Source organism: Mustela nivalis (assembly GCF_964662115.1).
Source record: "Mustela nivalis genome assembly, chromosome: 4".
NCBI classification, from domain to species: Eukaryota; Metazoa; Chordata; class Mammalia; order Carnivora; family Mustelidae; genus Mustela; species Mustela nivalis.
Window position 1 is genome coordinate 88,987,292 of NC_139023.1, and position 24,823 is coordinate 89,012,114.

Consider the following 24,823-nt stretch of genomic DNA (forward strand, 5'->3'; position numbering starts at 1 on the left):
CAAGACTCCACCAAAAATAAACTAAAACTGATAAATGAGTTCAGGAAAGTCACAGAATACAAAATCAATATACAGAAATCCACTGCATTTCTGTACACGAATAATAAAGGAACAGAAAGAAAAATTAAGAAACAGTCCCATTCACAATTACATGAAAAATAGTAAAATACCTAGGAATAAATTTGAAAAAGGAAGTGAAAGACCTATACTCTCTCTGAACACTTTAAAACACTGATGAAAAAAATTGAAGACAACATGAATGGAAAAATATCCCATGCTTATTGATGGAAGAACAAATACTTTAAAATGCCTCATACACCAGCAATCTGCAAACTCAATGCAATCCATATCAAAATATGAATAGCATTTTTCACAGAACTAGAGTAAATAATTTTAAAATATTCATGGTACCACAAAAGGCCCCAAATAGCTAAAACGATCTTGAAAAAGAACAAAATTGGAGGTATCACAATCCCAGATTTCAAGATATATCACAAAGCTGTAATAAAACAAAATAGTATGGTATTGATAGAAGAGTAGGCAATAGATGGGTGGAACAGAATAGAGAATACAGAAATAAACCCACGATTTTATGGTCAGTTAATGTACAACAAGGGAGGCAAGAATATACAATGCAAAAAAGATAATCTCTTTAAAAACTGATATTGGGAAAACTGGACAGCTACATCCAAAAGAATGAAACTGGACCATTTTCTTACACTATACACAAAAATAAAATTCAGAATGGATTAAAGACCTAAATATGAGAACTGAATTCAAAAAAGTCCTAGAAGAAAGCACAGGCAATAATTTCTCTGACACTGACTGTAACAATATCTTTCTAGATATGTCCCCTGAGGCAAGGGAAACAAGAGCAAAAATAAATTATTGGGACTACATCAGAATAAAAATCTTCTGCACAGCAAAGAAAACCACCAACAAAACTAGCTGACAACTTATTGAATGGGAGAAGATGTTTGCAAGTGACATAAAAGGCTAGTATCCAAAATATAAAGAAGTTATACAACTCAGCACCAAAACCCACAAATAAAACAATTTTAAAAATGGGCAGAAGACATGAACAGACATTTCTCCAAAGAAGACATACAGATGGTCAACAGACACACTAAAAAATGTTCAACATTACTCATCATCTGGGAAATGCAAATGAAAACCACAGTGAGCTATCACCTCACACCTGTCCAAATGGCCAAAACCAACAACATAAGAAACAAGAGGTTTTGGCAAGAATGTGGAGGAGAAAGGAGCTCTTATGCACTGTTGGAATGCAAACTGGTGCAGCCACTGTGGAAAACAATATGGATGTTCCTCAAAAAATTAAAAATAGAATTGCTATATGATCCACTACTGAGTATTTACCCCCCAAATAGAAAAACACTAATTTATGGGCTACCTGAGTGGCTCCGTTGGTTAAGAGTCTGGCTCATGATTTTGGCTCAGGTCATAATCTCTGGTTGTGGGATCGACCCCTACATTGGGCTCTGCACTAAGCACAGTCTGCTCGTGATTCCTTCTCCCTCTTCCTCTGTCCCTATTTACAGTAGCCAAATTATGGAGTCAGCCCCAGTGTCCACTGATAGATGAATGGATAAAGAAAATGTGATATATATATAGATATATATCTATATATATATAATGGAATATTATTCAGTCATTAAAAAAAACCGAAATCTTGCCATTTGCAACAACATGGATGGATCTAGAGGGTATAATGCGAAGTGAAATAAGTCAGAGAAAGACAAATACCATATGACTTCACTTATATGTGGAATTTAAGAAACAAAACATATTCTTTATTAAGAAAAAGAGACAAACCAAAAAACAGACTCTTAGCTATAGAAAACAAACTGATGGTTATCAGAAGGGAGGTGGGTGGGGGGAATGGGTGAAATAGGTGATGGGGATTAAGAGTACACTTATCATGATGAGTGGTGAGTAATGTACAGAATCGTACCTGGATGGCTCAGTTGTCAAGCATCTGTCTTCGGCTCAGTCATGTTCCTAGGGTCCTGAGATCGAGCATGGGGCTCCCTGCTCATCGGGAGACCTGCTTCTTCCTCTCCCTCTGCCCCTGCTTGTGTTCCCTCTCTCGCTGTGTCTCTCTCTGCCAAATAAATAAATAATATATTTTTTTTAAAAAGAATTGTTGTATACACTATATTGAAGACCTGAAACTAATATAATGTTGTATGTTAATTATACTGGAATTAAAATAAAATAAAGACAGGAAATTTAAAAGAAAAAAACTGAATTAAGAAAATAGTCTTGTCTTTGCAACATGCTTAAAAATGTTGGCATTATGGGCATAGGACCACCTTATACTCTCTTTTCTATTTGATATTTAGGGTGAAAAGTTAAGTGTTCAATGAAATTGATGAAAACAGACCCTATCACTATTACTCTATTTAGAGCTCATTCAACAAATTAACACACATAGCAATGGTATTTTGGAAGAAATGAAGCTTAAGCTATTACTGTAAAGGTAACTATTACATGACTAAGGAAAGCTCCCTTTATCTTTCTAAGAGAAACTTTCCTGTGCTTTACTACAAGGGAAGGATAGTATCAGAACACTACATCTTTCTCAATTAATTCCTGGAAACCAGTTCCTCACAATCCTGGTTACATATAAGAATCATTCAGAAAGCTTTTTAAAAATACAGGTTTTTCCGGGTCTGATGAATCAGAACCTCTGGGGGAGGAGTTTTTAGGAGGAGCGCCTGAAACTTTCCCCCAAATAAGTCTGATGCACGTAGGAATTGATAAGCAGGAACTAGATTCTAGAAGGAGAGAAATTTTCCTGGCATCTAAATCTGTAACCTCTCTGAAGGAAGAGGCAGAGAATGGGACAAAATCTGGGAACTGGGGAAGGTGCAGAGATAAGTCTGCCTACATTTTTACCTTAAATAAATGTTGACAGATGCTTGATGGGAGGCCTGAAAGTGTGGGCAGTGAGCCTCCATGGTTGTAATACAGTGAAGCATGTCCAGAGTAGCACTTACCCCTTTTAAAGTGGTGAGAAGGGGTGCCTGGGTGGCTTAGTCAGTTAAGCTTCTGACTCTGTTTTTGGCTCAGGTCATGATCTTAAGGTTGTGAGACTGAGCCCTAGGTCAGGCTCCATGCTTAGCACCATTTGTGCTTGTCTCTCTCTCTCTGGTGCCCCCCACCCCAAATAAATAAATAAAATCTAAAAAAAAAAAAAAAAGTGGTAAGAAGTCTGAAGACCACTATCTTCAGACTTGAAGACCACTATCTACATGTCTCTTCTGTGCTAGTTTGGTTTTAAGATGAGAGGCCTCAATAAAGTCTAAAAGGACTATCAAACTTGTGCTCTCATCTCTACCTACTTTTTCAGGTATATTTCATGTTCCTGTACCTTCTGCCCGTGTCTCCAATCTAGCAAACTCTTCCATGTCTCTGAAATGTCACATATTTACATTCTGTCCCATCACCTGAAAAATTTATCTTCCCTCCCAACCCACTTCTCTTCTTGTCACCTCCCTCTTCCTTCCTCTTTTCTCTCCTCTCTCTAATTAATCCCAAATTACTCTTTAAAGCTTATTTCAAATGAGCTCTTCAATGGAGCCTTCCTCTCCACAGTTGAAATCAGATGGCAGGTGCCTCTTTTAATATCTCATCTCACTCTTTAATTTTTCTCTGCAGTACTTCCCAGAGTGTGGTGTTACAGTTATTTATGGCACTCTGTTTAATGTCTGCCCCCTGCCCCCATATTTAAATCCTGGTTTTCTAAGAGTTGGGCCTGGCTCCCTGTTGCTCAGACCTATTAAGAGCCTTTCTCCTAGAATGGGTTCAAACACTATCTGTTGAATGGATGAAGTAAATAAGAGAGACTATTTTAAATCATGCCTTTTCCCCTCCATCCATGCCAGAAAACTCTTTCATTCACCCATTCATTAGAATTTTTGAATTCCTCCAATGTGCCAGTGTTTGTGAGAATTAAATGGTAAATCAGACATAAACTCTTTCCTTGAGGTCCATAGAGTTGAGTTGAGAGTAAAAGGGAATTTACATACCTGGTATATGTGTCTTCAAGGAAAACCATAGACTTTGTTAGAAGGCTCCAATTTCAGTCCTCCACAGTTGTCAAAGGAAAGATGCTGTCCATGTGAGAAGAGTGGGGGGCCCTCATGGAAAGCTGGGTGACCTCCTGAGTAGGCTGGATTTGAATCTTTCATTTTACATCACAGCACTTGGATTGAAAGTGTCTAACGTGTCTGTTCAGCAGCTGCCTCAACTGTAAAACCGTCAGTTTCCCAGTGGTCAAGGAACACCGTCTTCACGGAAAATGTTTTTAACAGACTACTGTAGGTTCTCTAACACTAAGATGATGTCCAGATGGAAAATAGATGTTCAGCATCACTAGCCATTAGGGAAATGCATGTTAAATCCACAGGGAGATATCACTACACAGCTACCAGAATAGCTAAAATAAAAAATGACAACACCCAGTGCTAGGGTGGATGTGGGGAAACTGAATCACTCCTACAGTACCAGTGCGAATGTGAATTGGCAGAACCGTTCTGGAAAACAGTTGGACAGTTTCTTAAAAACAAAACAAAACAGAGCAGCTAACCCTAGGACCTAGCAGTTGGAGGCCTGGGCGTTTAGCCCAGAGAGGTGAAGACCAATGGTGGCACAAAAACCTGTACACAGCTGTTTCCAGCAGCTTTATTAGTGACAGCCCAAGCCTGCGGATAATCCAGAACCCTTTCAGCAGGTGGTGAAGCAAACTGTGATACGCTATTACCCTGGCATACTACTAAGAGACACAAAGAAATGAACCATAAGCACCTGCAGCAAGCCAGGAGCCTCCTGTTATGCTGAAGGGACAAAAGCAAATCACAAAAATTTTACATACTCTATGATCCCATCTATATACCATTCTTGAAATGGCAAAATTGTACACATGGAGAAGAGATTTGTGACTGCCAGGGATTAAAGAGGTCATGGAAGTGGGAGGAAGTTTGTGTGGTGTTAAAAGGAAGGATCCTTGTGGTGATAGAAGTGTCTGGAAGTCTCTATCTGTAATAAATTGGTGTAATTTCTCTGTCTTCTTCCTTATAGCCTCACATAAATGTATAGTTATTTCAAACTAAAGAGGTTTACTTTTAAAAAATCAAAACATGCTGGCCAAACTGGGAAACAAGTATGTCAGTTTGGCAGTTATGACATGAGCCTTAGATCCGTGATGTCATAATGGCAGTGATCTCAGGCTACTGTGGAATCCTGAGGCTTCAGGCATTTTACAGTACTCTGCCAAGAGCTGTAGACTCACTCGATTTTCAGTCCCGAGAACTGAAGACAAAACGATGTTCACGTCAATCAGAAAGCCATCCGAACTCATAGGTGGTCTTTCAAGGCTTCACCGCACAAGGTAGTCTTTTGATATTACTCTTTTTGAGCCTCAAACAGACTGATGGTAACAGGAAGTGTTGTTCTCTTTAGTTTCTTCTAATACTTGTAAACTAATGACTAACTTCAGCACCAGCTTCATGAAAAGCTACTCAGGTTCCTAAGATTCAGTGCTGCTGAGCAGAAGAGAGCAGGCATTATAATCTTGGGGGGAGACACTTTCTTGGCTCCACGAGACAGAATTTTCCCAGGTCTATGAAAATATCTGTCCTATTTATGAAAGGATTTTTGTGTTCTGTTCAATTGAGTTGTTTTACCTGTTATGACCAGAAAGACCTATCAGAGCTTAGAGCTCAGCCAAGTAATAGCTAAACAAACTCTTGTGTTCAGAAACTTTTTGGTGTTTCCAGTATTCTTGTCGAACTTTGAGAATTTTTCCCCCAAATGTGAATATTGATTTGGATAAGACCGGGTTCAATTTCCAGAATCTTCAGTTGTCTTCATTTTTATCTTAACATGAAAGCAAGTTGTAATTAATCCTTCACAAACACCATATCATTTTGTTTTATATTAAGCCACAAATTGTCCTTTTCGTCGTTGTTGTGGTTTATTTGCCTTCTTGTAATACACTTTACCTCTTGGTTCTCCCCTTCCTAACAGCTTATGGTTAGCTTTGCTGCTTTCTCTACCCCACCTCTAAGTGTTGGCCTGCCCAAGGTCTTTGTCCATGAAACTGTTCCCCATCTGCATCAATTCCCCAAGTGACCTCATCTCTCTCTCTCTCTCTTTTAAGATTTGTTTATTTATTTTAGAAAGAGTGAATGTATGTGAGAGAGAGAGAGCAGGAGCAGAGGAGTGGGGTAGGGGGGAGGCAGAAGCTGAGCAGTGACCCTGTTGCAGGACTCAATCCCCGGACCTGGGATCCTGACCTGAGCCGAAGGCACACACTTAACCAACTAAGCCACCCAGGCGCCCACACCTCACCTCCTTCAACAGCTTTCTATAACTCAGTGATCCCTGAATGTGAGCTCTGGTGCCCTGTTTTGGGGGTGGAGACTAAATTTTAGTGCTGTGTGAACCTTGACATTTAGCATACAACTCTATTGTATATTTAACTAGTGCTGCTCTGTGGTCTTTGATGGGTTGCAGGAAGGTCTCTTCTGTTGAGGTGGACACCCACAGCGAAAGCGCTACATCATCTGAGGCTGCCGCCGGTTCCCTGCTTATTATCCACAGCCCCGTGGAGCTCAAGAGAGGCTGGAGGAGGCAGAAGCGGTACCTCTTCTTGTTCAGCGATGTGTTGCTGATCTCTAACACCAAGTATGTATGCTATGCTACGTGCTCTTGCGAGGATCACGAAGTTACATTTCCATGAACCCTTACCATAGGAAGACATGACATTTTTTTCTTTTGTTTTTTGCCAGTGTTTGGATCCTTCATTCATTCAACAAGTGCCTATGGAGGTCTTATTTTATGCCATGCCCGCCCTGCAGAGAATACAATTGAGAATGTGATAGGCAGTGTGTCTCTTGCCAGGGACTGACAGACAAGTGATAAAAATAAAAGAGGGAATTGTAGATTGTGATTTGTGCTTCTGATAGAACGTAGATTGGGGGGAGAAGATGGGAATGTAGCAGGGGTAGTCTAGGAGGACCTCTCTGGGGTGGCAGAATTGAGTTGAGAAGCAGCCACATTGGTAGACAAGGTGCCTGAACCTTCAAGGCTGAGGGACCGGCAGGTGCAGTCTGACCCCTTGGAGGGAGGGGGGCTCAGGGAAGGGTGATCTGATTAGGGCTGAAAGCGTGGGGCATGCAATCAGATGTGGTACATACTCAGGGGTCCAGTCTCATAGAGTCTTCACAGGAAATATTTTGCAGAAGGATTTTTAACTAGGGGACTGACCAAATTTGATTTATAGCTCAAGCAAATTTTTCTAACAGTTGGTAGATGATGGTAGGATGCGTAAACAAGAGTGCAAGCAGGGAAACTGGCTAGGGGGGCGGTAGTCTGATGGCTGCTCTCAAGGGCTCCATCGTGGGAGTGCAGTAAAAGCAAGGAGGCAGCAGACAGATTTGGAACATATGCTAGAGATAGAACCAACTGTGCGCGCTTTCCTTTTAGTCCTGAACACAAACCCAGCCTGGAACCTGATGATTGCTCAGTAAATATCTGAAGGCAGGTAGGTGGGAGTTCATCTGTTTCCTTGCTCCATCTCTGTTTCCATTCTGTCTCTGATGTCACAAAACATCATGTCCATTATGTCTCTGATGTCACAAAACATCAGGAAAGCCGAAGAATATTCCAACAAACCAAATATCAAGAAGCTTGTTGGTCACTAGAAAAAAACTAACCCCCCGTTTTTTTTGTTTGTTTTTTTGTTTTTTTTGTTTTTTGCCGCTTTTACCCAGCTCCCAGTTATGCCCTACCAGGGGCAAGACATGCAAGCACTAATGTGGCAAAATGCTATACTCAATCTGAGTGATGTAAATGATAATTTACCAGGGGCTTACTACACGTCAGGTTTTGTACCAAGAACTTCATGTACCCAATCTTGTCCAACCTTATAACTACCCTGTCAGATGGGATTATTTTTGTTTTAGAGAAGACCTTGATACTCAAAGGTCTAAAGGTTTTTCCCAGGGCACCATATTAGTAATTAGTAGAGTCTACATTTGAAATTAGGTCCATTTATTTCAAAGCACAGGCTTTTATTCAACATGTGGTGCTTTTTCTAGTCTTTCTATTTTTCTGAAATTCTTTGAACATTCCACGAACACCTAGATTTTCTTTCATCATTGAACTCTTTGAAATCAAGATTTATGTTGAGAAAGCAAATAACTCCAATCTGTTTGGTACCTGGTAAGAGGTCAGAATGCTTAATGAACTGAAAAATGAAGTGTAGCTGTCCAAAAAAAAAAAACAAAAAAAAACAAAAAACAAACAAACAAAAAAAATCAGAGGCAAAGATAGAAATAGTAAAATATATTTGAGATGAGTGAAATTGCCTACAGATGTAGCCTTGGACGTGGCAATGCCAAGAGGAGGACAGAGAGAAGACTGTCCAGGTCCTGGCGTGCAGCCCATATTGAAGCACTCTCTTCCTCCTTAGAGGGCCAAGTCATTATTTTTAAAAATGCAGGCTAGTTATCATTCTCTTTGTTTAACCAAGGTGAGTATGGGAGGCTAAAATGTGTGGGATGCACATTGGGGCCACATGAGGAGCATTACAGATGTCTCGTGTAACTTCCTCTCCACCCACTGGCTGCAGAAATGAAAATGGGGGTGGAGGAAGTCTCAGGAACAGGCCTGTCATCCACAGGGAAATGGAGGGAGAAACTCCAAGCCAGGCCTGCCTTCCTGGCAAGAACACGCTCTTCCTGCCACTCCGTGATGTACTCTTCCATGTTCAGTCCAAGAGATATGCTAACAAATAGCAAACTCCTTTCCTGCTCCTTGGGACCTTGCAGACCCCTCACATTCGATTTGTAAGGGGAACATGTTCTCTTTTACTTTGTTTTTTATCTTTGTAATGATTACAGTATGTATGGAAAGGAGAAGACTTCTCTTTTCTTACTGGAGACATTTATTGTCCTGAATACTGCTTATCTCTCATTGGGTTTTACAGAGCCTATGGTGTTCTGCTAAAAACTTTCTATAAAGACAAATTTATATATAAAAAAATTTTATATAAACATTTTTTATATAAAAAAATTTATATAAAGTGCTCTTTCTCCACAAGAGATCTGCATCCTTTTAAAAGCTGAAATTTTATTTTGGTTGGTTCACTATTACAAAAGAAATGGAACATTTTTCTTCTTCCACATACTGCTTTTGATACAGATTTTTGTGTCTACTCACGGGTTTTTATGATGTGACAAAATCTACATCAGTGTATTTAATAATGTTCTTTTTTAAGAGCTTCAGCTCCTGAAAGGTATCTTATATACTTTTTACATCCATTAGGAATATTAGAAAATGTAAGTGATCTGAGACACTTGAATTTGATTTATAAAACCAAGACCCTTGATACAGAGAGAACACAGACTTTTGAAAGTCCAAGTTCAGGACACCATTGGGGTCAGGTTCTGGTGAGAGCTGTGTTTCTGCTTACACACGGCTGCCCTCACGCCTGTGCCTGGGCCATCTCCTCAGTGCCTGCATGTACATGCTCAGAGAGATATCTCTCCCTCTTCTGACAAGGGCACCAATCCTACTGGATTAGGGGACCTTACCTCGATGACTCCTCTTACACTTAGTTACCTCTTAAAAACTCTCTCTCCAAACATGATCATATTGGCAAAGACAGCTTTAGGATAAGAATGCGGGCGAGCAGTGGGGAAGGGGACACAATTCTGTCCATCGCAGTAACGAGCGGTGTACAAGTTTTTTCACAATTTTTAGAAAAGGACTATGACATCATTCCAATAGTAAATATGTGAGCATATTTATGATCACTGTTAATATGAAAAAATATATATTTTTCCTAGAGGGAAACCACTAAAAAGAAGTAACACCTGCAATAATAAACTGATTTCATTGCTATCATGCCTTGCTCTTAGTTGGAGGATTTTGTTATGACCTGAATTGATCTGTTCAAATTAGTAATCTGATTTGGTGCCTAGTTTTTCCAGTTAGCCATAAGAAGGGGGTGGGTGACCCGGGTTCCATTTTACCTCAGCTCACTTCAGGCTTCAGCGGGAAACTCTCTCATCTTTAGGTTGATTCTATAGAAATTAACACAAATTGGCTAAGTATTTGACTAATTGCTACCTGTTTATTCAGTCAAAATTAGTGAATTTAGTTTGTGTGTAGTAATAAAGAGAATTAAGTGTTTGTTTCTTCACAAAGAAATTTTATTTCTCTACTTGTACAAGATGTCAATAGTAGTGAAAATTAGGACTTTTTCATTTTTTTTCACATGACTTTAGAAATTTCTCAAGATTTGAAGTTAGATGGAATCTTCCTTATAACTTTTGACATTTATTAAAATACTAAATAAGTTATTTTTCAAATAAAATTATTACTTTTTTAAAGAATAGCATTGCTTGATAAATATTAAAATATTATTACTAGTAGAGGCCATGAAGAATTTACATAAAGGAAGGGACTGAACTTAGTTCTTTAGACATCACATTCCTCATATTTAGTTATTGAAGAATGTAAAATGAAACAAAAAATGAAATTTTTTAGGTCAAAAGTTGAAAATGACTATTAACTCAATATCAATGAAATTACAAAGAGTTACTTACAGAATATACCGTGCTCTCTACTCCCAACATCTGTAAGACAACACTCCTATCTTAGAACAGAAAGAATCTCCTTGGACTCCTGTAAATTTCCATAGCATGCTGGGGCTTCCCTTCCAGCATAAAGGTTGAGGTAGCAGAAAGCAAGAGTGATATCCATCATGTAAATAAAAATATAATAAAGGACTATTTTTAAAAGTAAAAACTGCAGTTCTCCTCCTCTTCCTTCTGCTTGAGTCAGTTTACACTAGTAAATTTGTACTTTCTAATTTTTACTGAGTTAATCTAGTTGGGTCAGTGATTGAGAGTGAAGAAACACAGTAAGACCCTAGAAGAATCCATTGAAGTATAAAACTTCAATTGTATAAAGCAATTCAATTGTTGTAATACATTTTAAATATTTCCAAGAAAGCGACTAGCTTTGTTAATACAATGTCTTGAGATTTATCCTCTTATTCCCCAGATAAATCCCAGGAGCAAGCTTGATGGCTCTGGGGACTGAAGTGAGGCTGAGGGTAGGAAAGATGAGAAGGGTACTTCGTGGAACCATATAGGCCAGCACCACAGAGGCCAAGTGGTTACAAACATGGGCTAATGAGTTAGGCTGGCAGGGTTCAAACCCTGTATCTTGCTTTTGGCAATCTATTTAACCTTTCTGTAAGTTTCCTTATTTGTAAAATGGAGCTAATAGAGTCCACCTAGTGTTGTTGCTTGGGGATTAAATTTTTAATATTCGTATTTATAAAATACTTGAACAGAGCTTGGTATATGGTAAGTGGTCCAAATGTTATAGGAAAGTAGAAACCATGTTCTGGGCTTTGGGATAACTCCTTGGTTTGGAGTAGATAATCTTAAGGCTTTCTTGAACTCAGGACAGAATTGCTAAAATGGCTTTTTCCAGGTGAATGTATTTGGAAGTTTCCACATAGTACCTTAGGTGTCTATATCTACATTAGAAAAAAAAAAAAAAACCCTGTAAAAACCAACAGATACATGTCTATCTTTCCCATTGGCCATATATTTTTAGCTTGACAGTGCCTTTGGAGTTATTATCTAGAATAAGGATTTTATCTGATAGTCAGATACCTGATAATTTAGATCTATTGTGTCATAAGCTTTGACTCTAAATCATCCTTCAATTGGGCTTCTGGTAAAATTATTTTTATTTCATACATCCCATTGGAGAGTTTTATCTTTAATTGTTCCATGAATCAGTGAAGTCATAGGGATTTTTGCACATGAGGTGTCTTTGATCTCATTTTAGTTTAGTGTTTCCATGTGTGTTTCTGAACAGTAAGGAATTCCAGAGTGGTGTGTCCCAAGTTCCCTAGGCATTCCTCACAGGGTTTATAACTATTTAATTCTCAAGCCCACCTGAGAGTTAAAGTTGGGAATTAACCAGCTTAATCAATATGGTGGTTTTCATGTTAGAGGTCAAAGAAGATTAGGCAGAAATTATAAAAAAGCAATTTCACCACTGACAAAGTTGATTACCTTCTGACTCCTCAGAGAAATGGGAAGTATCTATCACTCACATATAAGACTTCCTGACCACTGATCTGGGATTGACTGATTAATGGACTGATGATTTTTAAATTGGTCTCAATCTAAGCTAACAGATTTTAGCCGAAATCTGTAGGAAAATGATATGGACAAAATTTTAAGAAAGGGAATTAGAAAATAATGCTTTAAAAGCTAGAAAAAAAAATTTTTTTTTAAATTAAGGTTGAAAGTAACTTTTACATCCTTCTGATCCAAGTTTATTTTTTGTTTTCAGTTTGTCTCTCTCTCTCTTTAAAGATTTATTTATTTAGAGAGAGTGAGCATTAGCAGGGGGAGGGGCAGAAGGAGAGAGGAAACAGACTCCCTACTGAGAGGGGAGACTTACAGGGGAGCTCAGTCTCAAGACCCTGAGATCACCACGTGAACTGAAACCAAGAGCTGGACACTTAACCGAATGAGCCACCCAGGCACTCACCTGGTTTGTCTCTCTTAAGAAAAAAATTGTATTAGTCTTTTTAGAAATCATGTATCAGGTACCTTTGTTAGCCCCTCAAATACTTTTTGAAGTAAGCAAATCATAAATGAATAATTCACTATAATAATAACCATAAAAATATATATAATAAGGAACAAACCTACAGTAATAAGTGAATTAATGGTTTTCTTAAAAAGCTCTAAAAGATACAGTCTTTACTCAGCACTCAACATTCAGAAAAATGTCTACATGCTGCCATTCGAGGAAGTATTTTCAGGACCTTCCTAGGCCAGACCTTGCTCAACATGCACTTTGTAAACCCCATGTCACCATTTGCTGTGCTGTGGACAGAGGGTGATAGCGACGAGGGAGGCATGCTTTGCTCTGGAGCAGTGAGAACTGGTCTCTTATGAGCACAGCTGCTCCCATAACATTTATGAAATAAACTAACAGAGGTCTTGCTTGGGTATCTTTCTAGGTACGAAAAAAACTTCAAGATAGAAAATAAAATACCACTGAATACCATGTGGACTGCCAACTGTATGGACAAAGAGGGACATGCCAACGTCCACACTGAAAGGTCCTTTGTCATGGGTTGGTCCACAGAAAACTTTGTGGCCACCTTTGGGTAAGACCTACCACTTTGTCTTGTATTTACATGGGTTAAAAAGAAAAACATTTTAATCTGATTGTATATCAAAGCCAGTGACACACTTTTTGACCTCCCGTAATGACACTTGTTTGCTTGTACTTTCCCCAAAAATGTATGTACAAATGTGAGCAAGTAGATAACATAGAGTGGAAACTATTGGAGTAATTTCCTTTGGTTTTGGTCAGTGGTTTCCAAAATGGGCTCTAGGAGCCACTTGAGGAGTTGGGTGTTCCAGATATGTGGAAGGAGAATCAAGAGAGCGACGTTCTAGATCCCCTCTCCAATATCCTGCCTCCTAATTCCCAGGAGGTATCTGTGTTTCTAAATCACTGGCATATTTTTCTTGAGCAAGTACTATTAAAGAGTCCAATTAAATTTGAAAAATTGCTTTTATACTCCCAAGTTCATTCCTTTAAAAGTAGTACATAAGTAGGCAAATAAATTAATCATGTCAATGAATAGGAGGTGGCCTGAATTGCTGTATACCGATTATCTTTTTTTTTTTTTTTGTACCAGTTATCTTAGCTGGTGTCTCTAGAGAGGTGACCATATAAATCAAAAGTATAATTCCACTGAGTAGAGGTTAGTTGTGCTAGACACATTCTTAAATGGACATGAAGAGACATGAGGATCAGGGAATGTGATGCTCTACCCTGGACATGCTGAGCAGACACTCCTGGGTTTACAGGGGTCATGCAACACTTATATCTGCTGTTTGAAACAACCACATCCAAATGGAAAGAAACGGTTTCAATTGGAAATGTAAAAAGCCTTTGACAGGGGAGTTTCCAAGAAACTTCTTTTCCCTAATGAGGAGGAAAATGTGGAAGCCAGGTTTATATATGTTATAAAGCTAAAAAGCTGTGTAAACATAGAGAAAACATTTCTAACAACACCTGGCGCCTAGATTTGCTATTTGTTTATTACTGTTCTGATGGGTATGGCTAACTAGAAGCTGTGTCCATACACAAAGGCAGGCTGGGACCCTAAAATGGTGATGGCGGGGGGGGGGGGGTGAGGGGAGCAGTGCTACTGGGAGAAGTATGAAATGTGTCAGCCACTGTGGACGGTTTGGTGGTTCCTCAGTAAGTTTGAGTTACCAAATGATCCAGCAACGCCACCTCCAGATATATACCCAAGAGAAACATACGTCCAAACAACACAGATGTTTATAGCAGCACTGTTGACAATACCCACCCACCCACCCCGCCCCAAAAAAGGTGGAAACAACCCAAGTGTTTCTCAACAAACACACAAAATGTGTTGTACAGGAGCTAGGAACAGGAAGGAAGGGAGAGTGATGGCTTCATGGACACGGGTTCACTTTTGGGTGATAAAAATGTTCAGACATGGAACGACACAGTCACAATGGTTGAACAAAACTGTGAATGTACTAAAGGGCATTAGTGGTCAATTTTATTTTGTGTAATTTACCACAATACAAAATGCTAGTAAGTCATAAAGCCATGTATGGAGGAGACTTTAAACAGTCACAATTTTGGCTATTAAATGCTGTGAAAACTTCAGCAGAGAAAATACTAATCTGCAGTAGTTTAGTCCTGGCTGCATTGTTCTTGCTCAGAGGATCACATATGTTTTCTAGGAACTAATTTAACATATTACAATCAGTTATGTGTATAAAGAAATAAAAATATTACAGGTGTTTGTTCCTAAAAGATATTCTTGTTTCTGGGCCAGGGTAGTTTCATCCAAATGCCAAATTTCTTATGTATGATTTAATTTGAATAATAACATGAATAACACTAGCAGCTGCAGGAATACTCTGGGGTATAATTAACCCTTTTCCTCTTCTGGAAACTGAAGATCAGAGCGGTTAAGCAATGTGCCTGCCCATGGTCACATAGTTTGCATCACCTAGTCACAAGTAAGTGTTCATATTTGAACCCAAATTTTCTTCCACTTTAGGATCCACTTCCAATGGCTTTAATACCTCTCATAAAAGACTGGATTCCCTCAAAAGCCCAACCATGAGGAGAGGATGATTTAACACATGCATCCTCATCCTTCTCAACAGGCTGCTGATATAAAAATATATACATATATATATATATATATATTATTTTTTCTGGAAAGGTGACCTTATTTTGTTAGTATAAATATTGTATATATCTTAATTTTTTCCCCATTTTTTTTTAAATTGCAGCTCTTCGGAAATAAAGGAAAAATGGCATTCTTTCCTTCAAAGGTATTTTGTCACTATACATAGTATAAATCTTTAACCCATGACAAAAGAATAAATCTCTTCAAAGCAGTGCCCCCACACTATGCTCCCTCTCCTGAGTAGGAATTGTTAGACTACCCTCAAATAATTTCTTCTTTAGATGCACCCTGGCTGCTACTGCAAATAATCCGCCCTTATTTACATGCATATATTGCTTATTTTTTATGAAATTCTGGTTATCACTCTCATCTTGCCCTTCTCTCTGACCCAGTGATTGGAGCTAACATCATTCTCAAAACATATATTAGATTTTGTTAAGTGCAGCTTACTCTCCTGAGTGATGCTCAAAGCAACTCCTCATTCCTACCCTTGAGGGTGCTGGCCCTCATGTCTTGGCAGGAAAGCTCTGAGGACTGGATGGGCTACTCAGATCTCACAGGACAAGAGCAACCTGTTGTTTTCTGAGTCTTATTTTCCTGAAATAGTATTGCATGCTTTCTTCCAACCCATAATTTGATTTTGCTGAGTTTATTTATATGAATTTAAAAATAACAGAGTATGTTGAAAATTTTAGCCACGTAGATCAATTTGAAAGTAAGCTAATAGCTAATTCATCCTCCTCTATTTTGGGTTATCATTGAATTTGATTAGGTACATCAATCTAGCCAAAGAGAAGGACGAACCAGAAGGCATTCCTCTAAAAATCTTCACTGAGAACATCAAGAACTGTGCCTCTGTAAGTGTTTTTAAGACCAAAAATTAAATTCCATGTTCCTGATTCAGATAAAATGAAAGAGATGGAGATAGAGGTGGACATAGATGGGGGGAGGGGGAGATGGGTACGTAAGAAAGAGAGAGCAAAAGATAAGAAGAGAGAATTTAGAAAAGTACCATTTTTCCCATCCACAGGTATACTTAAAAAGTGAATCCTAGGTCATATGACATGAGAGGAACCCATGCTGCAGTACTTAAGCATGGAAGGAGTATTGCATGTTAAATGTCCATAATATATCTCTGGATCCTTCTAATAGCAATTATACTGGCTTGTAATAAAGTGATTTACACATGCAGGTATTTCCTATTAGAATTAAAACTTTTCCCCAGTGGTCACTACTTAAAAACAGAATGGTCTGGATTGTTTCCACACCACAGTTCTTCCCCACTCCCCTCCCTCATGATGTTTTCTTTGGTATAACTGTAAACTCACAGAAAGTTGTAAATATAAAAATTTATGCCTCATGCACCCTTTACCTAGATTCACCTATAGATTCACCTAGATTACCTAGATTCACCAATTAGTAACATTTTTACTCCATTTTACTTTATCATTAGTTTTCTTTCTCTGTCTCTAGTAAGTGTATGTGTATATTTATTTTTGAGGGTCATACAAATGCCGTGGCCCTTTATCCTTAAACCTAAGTATTTCCTAAGAATAAAGATCTTCTCTTATATCACCAACATACAGTTATCATTCAGTAAATCTAACACCAGTATAATACTTGACTCTGCCATCTGTTGTCAGTAGACCTCAATAATGCCTCCTTTCTAGTACGGGATCTACTAAAGGATCACATATTTCACTTACTAGTTAGGTCAGCTGCAGAGGAGGTTTGTTTGTTTGTTTGTTTGTTTTAAGATTTATTTATTTGACAGAGAGACACAGCAAGAGAGGGAACACAAGCAGGGGGAGTGGGAGAGGGAGAAGTAGGGATCCCATGGAGAAGGGAGTCCAATCTGAGGCTTGATCCCAGGACCCTGGGATCATGGCCTGAGCAGAAGGCAGATACTTAACGACTGAGCCACCCAAGAGCCCCATGCAGAGGAATTTTGAACAATCTTTTGTTCCAAGGAAAATCAGGGTTGAATTGAGCTGAGAGGGATGACACTTTTAAGGGAACACCCTATTTCTATCTCATTTCTTTATGCTCTTAGGGGAAAAAAATCAAGCCAGTTGCCCCAGTTATTTGTGTGAAATTTGATTTCTGAAATTGTAGTGCAGTAGGTAAGACATTTACAAGATACTTTGATACTTTGGGTATCTTTAAATGGCATTTTTTTCCTGTTAGATTCTAGACTTCATTTTGTCATCTCCATTATGCAATGTAGCCTAGTCAGTAAATTTATCCTTTAAGATATTTTTCAGATATTTTCAAAAAAATTCTATTTTAAAATATTTTTAATTTCTATACTAAGATGCCTCTATTTTGTTTATTATGAGCATATTTTCACTTGGATCATAAAGCATTATTATAATAGCTGTTTTTGGCTAACAGTCTGAACATCTAGATCATCTCAGGGCTGGTTTCAGCTCTTGAGAATTGATCACATTTTCCTGCTTCATATATTAAGTAAAACTTTGACTCAAAGGAAAAAAAGAAAGTAACATTTCTTTTAAATTATTTCAGAAAACAGTTTATTTTTCTGAAGTTATTTGTTTAGAAAGAGCTCTATCTACTGGAATTTATCTGTTTTGGAGAACCTACAAAATCCTTAAAATTATTATTTTAACCACAGTGTGTTCCTTATGCCATGAAAACTATTATCTTGCAGACCAGATAAATTTAAGGAGTGATTATTAGTATTTCAAAAGAGATTTTTTTCTTTTCCTTTTTTTTTTTTAAAGATTTTATTTATTTATTTGACAGAGGTCACAAGTAGGCAGAGAGGCAGGCAGAGAGAGAGGGAGAAGCAGGCTTTTCACTGAGTAGGGAGCCTGATATGCGGCTCAATCCCAGGACCCTGAGATCATGACCTGACCTGAAGGCAGAGGCTTTAAACCAATGAGCCACTCAGGCACACCTTCTTTTCCATTTTTACTTCAAAAAGATTTCATGGGAGGGACGCCTGGGTGGCTCAGTAAGTTAAGCTTCTGCATTTGGCTCAGTCATGATCCCAAGGTCCTGGATGGAGTCCCACATCAGGTTCCCTGTTCACCACCGAGCCTGCTTCTCCCTCTACCTGCTCTGCCTACCGCTACCCTTGCTTGTGCGCGCTCTCTCTCTGATAAATAATAAATAAATAGATAAATAGATAAATAAATAAATATTTCATGGGAGAGTTTTTAAGTTGTATTGAAAGGCTTTCAGACACCATTAAAAGAAAAATAGCAGAGCCATTACTTCTAACTAAATTTCAAGCTAAGACCCTGTCTTGAATCCTCTAGACAATTTAACATAGGATATCCTTGAATTTGGGTGTTCTGAGTCCTAATGCTGAGTTCTGAACACTTTTTTTTTTAATAATCCCTGAAGCTCAAGTAGTTTGAAATTAATGAACAATTTTGTTTATAAAAGTCCGATTTTCACAAAACCACAATGAGATACCACCTCATACCAGTCAGAATGGCTAAAGTTAACAAGTCAGGAAATGACAGATACTGGTGAGGATGTGGAGAAAGGGGAACCCTCCTACACTATTGGTGGGAATGCAAGCTGGTGCAACCTCTCTGGAAAACAGCATGGAGGTTCCTCAAAAAGTTGAAAATAGAGCTACCCTATGACCCAGCAATTGCACTAAAGATACAAACGTAGTGATCTGAAGGGGCACATGCACCCAAATGTTTACAGCAGCAATGTCCACAATAGCCAAACTGTGAAAAGAACCTAGATGTCCATCCACAGATAAATGGATAAAGAAGAGGTGGTATATATATATAATGGAATACTATGCAGCCATCAAAAGAAATGAAATCTTGCCATTTGCGACAACATGGATAGAACTAGAGGGTATTATGTGAAATAAATCAATCAGACAACTAGAGGGTATTAGCGAAATAAATCAATCAGAAAAAGAGAACTATCATATGATCTCCCTGATATGAGGAAGTGGAGATGCAGTGTGGGGTGTTTGGGGAGTAGGAAAAGAATAAATGAAACAAGATGGGATCGGGAGGGAGACAAACCATAAGAGACTCTTAATCTCACAAAACAAACTGAGGGTGGCCAGGAGAAGGGGGGTAGGGAGAGGGTGGCAGGGTTATAGACATTGAGGAGGGTATGTGCTATGGTGAGTGCTGTGAAATGTGTAAACTTGGCGATTCACAGACCTGTACCCCTGGGGCTAATAATACATTATATGTTTATAAAAATAAAAAATTTTTTTAAAAAGTCCAATTTTCAAACAGCTTTCGAGGCATCTGTCATATCAAACAATTGCATTCAATCCAAAAGAAGAAAAATACAATGAAAGGACAAGTTTCGGGCGCCTGGGTGGCTCAGTGGGTTAAGCCGCTGCCTTTGGCTCAGGTCATGATCTCAGGGTCCTGGGATCGAGTCCCGCATCGGGCTCTCTGCTCGGCGGGGAGTCGGCTTCCTCCTCTCTCTCTCTCTGCCTGCCTCTCTGCCTACCTGTGATGTCTCTCTGTCAAATAAATAAATAAAATCTTAAAAAAAAAAAAAGGACAGTTTCTTTTAACTTTGTTTTTAATATTTTTTAAGGCCTGTGGGTGTCCACTTGTACTGTTTGTCTTCTTTATGCACTGTTTCTCAAAGGACAGAGGCCTCCTTGCCTAATAATGTTATAAAACCTGTATGCATAGTTGGTTACATATTGTATAATTTTAAAATGTCTTTTGGAATTCAGATAGTTTTACAGGTATCACCTCAGATTCCTATCAATCCCTTTCAGGTAATTTTCTGTAAACTATTTTCCTAGTTGTATGAGGCAGTTTCTCAGTGTAAGGTAGAGCTATTATAAGTAACTACTCAACTGTCAGAGTTGCGAATAGAATATAAACTTCTAACATTTTCAGTCTCATTTCCTAGACTTGTTGGTTTTGTCTCAACAGATTTCAACAATGGAAAGCTTAGTAACCATGATGCCTGATACAGAGAAAGTAGTGACTAAATAGTAGTTTTTAAAAAAACGTCTTTCATAGCCAGTTCTTATTCTGATTTTGCTGATACTGATTATATAATTACAAAGAAAGAAAGCCATACAAAAAAAAAAAAAACCATAACTCAGGAAGAGCTCCTCCTTTTTAAACTATCTTCCCCCTCCATTTTGGAAATAGCCTTAGGAGCCGAGGGTCAGGCCATGTCCCCTTTTGGAATTCTCAGTTTTTCTCTTTCTTGTTTAAGCTCCTATATTTTGTGTGCCACCAATCCTTGAAGGGAAATATATGTTTTACTGAAATGTTTCCTACTAGTTTCATGTTATATAAAGAAATAAAAATATAATTATGGGTGTGTGCTCTACTTATGTTTTACTTTGTCATTACCTGAACAAGCTTTGCCTTTAGAGTATGGATAATAATTTGGCAATAATAATTTGGTCACCTGCTTTAAATTTTTAAAAATTTATAGCAATCTTTCTTATTTCTTTTTTCCAGTCTGTAACTGTAACAGCAACAAATTCAGACACAGTGAATGACATTATCAACATGTCACTGCGAATGCTAGGAATAACTGTAAGTTGCCTGCAAACTATTTTTAGTTTAAAAACCAACTTTGACTTTAGAGATTCATGCGTGTGCATGTGTTGTGTACCTCCCATTATAAAACAGCTGATTATTATAGATATCATAGTCCTATTTCGTCCTCCAAATTTAGAAATTGAAGGCAGCAAAGCTACATTATTAACCTATACGTGGTGCTATTCTTGCATTGCCATTTTTAATTTTCTGCAAATTCAAAGTCATAGAATAAAATTGGGCTATAATTTTAGAGTACTAATAACAACATGCAGTTTATTTTATTTATTTTATACATAGACAATAAAATATTTCTAAGTTTCTAAATATTTCCTCCTCTATTGGACTCTTCTTTCTGTGTCTTCATTTCGGATTCCTTCCCATCCCTATTTACCCTGGTTCTCACCCAAGGAGTCAATCCCAGTTTGATGAACCCTGAATTACATGTTTGGTTGTACATTTTGACATAAACACCACATGGCTAGAAGCTACCTCCTCTTGATGCGGTTCCTTGGGATGAGGTGGGTCACGCCCATTTTGAACTGGTAAGGAAGAAGACAAGTTCTGAATAAGACCATGAGAACATATCGCTTTCATCTTGTTTTGGTTTTAACTACCTTTTCCTTTATGTTTTGATGGTACTGGTGTGAGTTGCTGGATTTTTTTTTTTTTTTTATGAAAGATATGGACATATTTGATGATGAGGTTTTCTGAGGAAAAAGAGAGGGAGAGTGATAATGGTTGGACAGAACTGAAGGGAGCATTTGTAAAGCACAACTTCTTATATAAAATCCTCTGTAGGGGTGCCTGGGTGGCTTAGTCATTAAGTATCTGCCTTTGGCTCAGGTCATAATCTCAGGATCCTGGAATTGAGCCCCTCATTGGGCTCCCTCCTCAGTAGACAGCCTGCTTCTCCCCCTCCCTCTGCTACTCCTCCTGCTTGTGCTCTCTCTCTCTCTCTCTCTCTCTTTTTTTCTCTCTCTGTCAAATAAATAAATAAAACCTTTAGAAAAATAAAATTTAAAAATCCTCTATAAATTTGAAAATGTTTTGCTATCATGACATGACATAATTACAAGATTCCTACTTAAATTCTATCTGACCCAATGGTGTAATTAAGCCCCTTAAAAACTCAGAGCAACCAGAATTTGGCATAAGAAATCAATGATTTCTGAACAAACAAAATTTAATAATACATCCAAAATAAATGGGTAAAGCACATCTCTACATTGATTTCTAACCTGTATGATATATATACTCTAAATAAGAACTAAATCTTGGAAAGAGAGTGAGTGGTTTTAGGGATAAATTTGGGGAGATCAATTAATGATATATCTCATTTTATGGCATGTTTGTGATTTTCCTTTGCACAAAGTGATCAATCTCACTAGACAAAGAATTGCTGTTTTAATGAAGAACTGGGGTTGTTTGGCTTTATGTATACCTGATTTAAAAGGATTACAGAATAACATTTCCAAACCCTACTTACCTTATTAGCTCTCATTTCTTATTTGCAATACAATTTTGAGAAGATTTAGCTCTGTATCTGTGTCCGTACCTATGACCTTCCTTCATAAGGGCAAGGCCATGATTTTTAATCAGGAGTCAAGGACAAGCATAGTACCTATCACCAACAACTATTTCAAACATTTTTTGCTTTAGTCTCCTGGATGGCTCTTTAAAATAGTTCAGCAATCTTTATAATTTAGACTTGTTTGTTTCAAGTGGGATTTCCAGTATTACTAGGCAGTAATTCTGCTGGGGAGTAATTGTTTTCTGCATCTGACATGTTGTCTAAGGTAGACTCCTTTTCCTTTCTCTCCCTGAAGTGGGGCTTACCGCCACCAGTGGCTAACTTGAGTCCACTATCTCCTGAAGGCCCCTTGGGCATTCATCTCCTTTTGCTCAGGGCTGCTGACCTATTGATGCCTTTCAAGTTACTTTGCTCAGAAATAGTCATAGCAGGGTATAGGTCTCTCTGGACAATATGCATGTCTGGGCAAGACATATGAAGGCAAAAGCTAACATACCCAAGGAGTCTAGAGACAACAGAAGGCAGCACTCTGAGATAAGCCCTTTCCTCCTTAGTGAGGGGGCACAACTGTGATTTCTTATGCTATAGGCCACCTATACAGTGAGGAGCTGATTGTACTGTGGTCTCCTGGCCTTTGTAAAAAATGGCAAGAATGTGGGATGGTCTACTGGTGGCTGTGAGGGAATCAAGTGAACAAGTACTATAGCTACCTCCATGGACCAAACAGCATTTATACTGGTGCCAATTCTTTCTTTCTGAAAACACAGAAATGCTAAGGAAATGTGTTCTTCAAGTACTGTTAAAGATTTGTTATGATGTATAGTTCTTTTTGTCTCCAAGGGCTCTGAGAAAGACTACCAGCTGTGGGTGAGTTCTGGCAAGAAAGCGGCCCCACACCCACTCAGTGGTAAGTGTCAGGAAAACCTAAGATGGGATTGATTAGGTTCAAAATTGTAACCCTACATCTCAAAGTAATGCTTGTTCTGTCTTAAGCTTAAATACCCTTAAAAGTAAAAATCACATGCAGTATTCACTCACACATTTATTAAATAATTGCCAGGTACTTACTTTTTCCCAGGCACTGATGACATCTCCTCATTCAGCAGCTTATGGCCTAGTTAGGGCTAGTAAATTTTTCTTTTCTACTACTTTTTACCCAACAAACAGAGCTGTCTTGAAAAATTTTTGTTTATTTATTATTTGCTTACTTATTTACCCACTTAGGAATGAAAACATACATTCATTTTTCATATTCCAGTCTTGAATTCCAGTTCCTAACTACTAAATAGCCTCTATTTTGTGAAAATCCTCTAAAATCCAGTCATAGCTGTGAATCTAGGTATAGGTATCTATTTAACACCTGCCATGTGCCCAGAAGTCTTCTCAGCATCATAAAGAAAATGAGATAATCACGCTTAAACTTCTCAAGTCTTCACTGACTAAACTACCTGCACTTTGCTGTTTCTCAGGCTTTTTCCATCAGTCTTAAGTTTATTGATAAACCTTTTATACCTCTCCTAAGATAATTATTAGCACAAGTTTTCTTAAAATAAATAGATCTTTGGATTAGCAAAATTTTTCAGTGCTTACTAGAAATAAAAGGAATAAAAAACAAGAGAAAGAGGACAGGATATGTAACAGACCTTGAAGTAGTAACGTATGGTAAAGGCAACAATGATTTTTGCTAGAAATCTTATAGCATTCCTTCTTATATGCAATTTTTTTTATCTTTCTAATAATCCTGTGAGGTGGGATGTCTGGGTGGCTCAGTCAGTTAAGTGTCTACCTTCAGCTTAGGCCATGATCCCAGAGTCCTGGGATCGAGTCCTGAGTCAGGACTCTCTGCTCAGCGGGCTTCCCCCTCTACCTGCCACTCCCTCTGCTTGTGCATACTCTCTCTCTCTGACAAATAAATAGAGTCTTAAAAAGAAAATAATCCTTTGAGGGTATTACTCTTTTTAAAGTTATCTAAAGGATATTTTCCAATGATCTGGAAATCTAAACAACCAGTTTCTTTCTATGGAATGTATATTCCCACACTTAGAATACAGAGAGTCACCAAGCGCATAGCTGAGGACAAAGCCTACCCCCCATTTCATGTTCTGTATTAATGTTGACATCTTTGTAAAAGTCAGTCAACAATAAAAAGGAAAAAAATACTGAAATATATTTATTTTAATAAATTGCATTAATTTAGGTAAAACAATGTAGATGATAACTTTTCAGACTTTGAGCAGTTTCACACACAAAGGCATCTCTGAGGAATCTGGAGAGCCTGTCATTCATGCTGATCCATTAGCAGCATTCCACATGCATTCCATTTTAAAAAATGCTCTCAATTCTCAGTTGCAGATTATCTCCTGGTTATCTTGGTGACTCGGTTGTGTTGCTGTCATAGAAACTTCTTTTTCCTTAAAAAGGGGAAAT

General features: G+C 38.2%; 1 protein-coding gene across 1 annotated transcript in view; it reads left to right on the forward strand.

Moving 5' to 3' along the window:
* Positions 1-5,258: 5,258 nt before the first annotated feature.
* The window catches only part of LOC309863380 (rho GTPase-activating protein 20-like), a 30,255-nt gene continuing 10,690 nt past the window's right edge, over positions 5,259-24,823 (forward strand). The window contains exons 1-7 of the mRNA XM_082728162.1: positions 5,259-5,416; positions 6,544-6,714; positions 13,097-13,246; positions 15,435-15,476; positions 16,104-16,188; positions 20,782-20,859; positions 23,237-23,303. Coding sequence (XP_082584288.1) covers positions 5,352-5,416; positions 6,544-6,714; positions 13,097-13,246; positions 15,435-15,476; positions 16,104-16,188; positions 20,782-20,859; positions 23,237-23,303 — 658 coding nt within the window. The 5' untranslated portion in view covers positions 5,259-5,351. The remainder of the gene's footprint in view (positions 5,417-6,543; positions 6,715-13,096; positions 13,247-15,434; positions 15,477-16,103; positions 16,189-20,781; positions 20,860-23,236; positions 23,304-24,823) is intronic.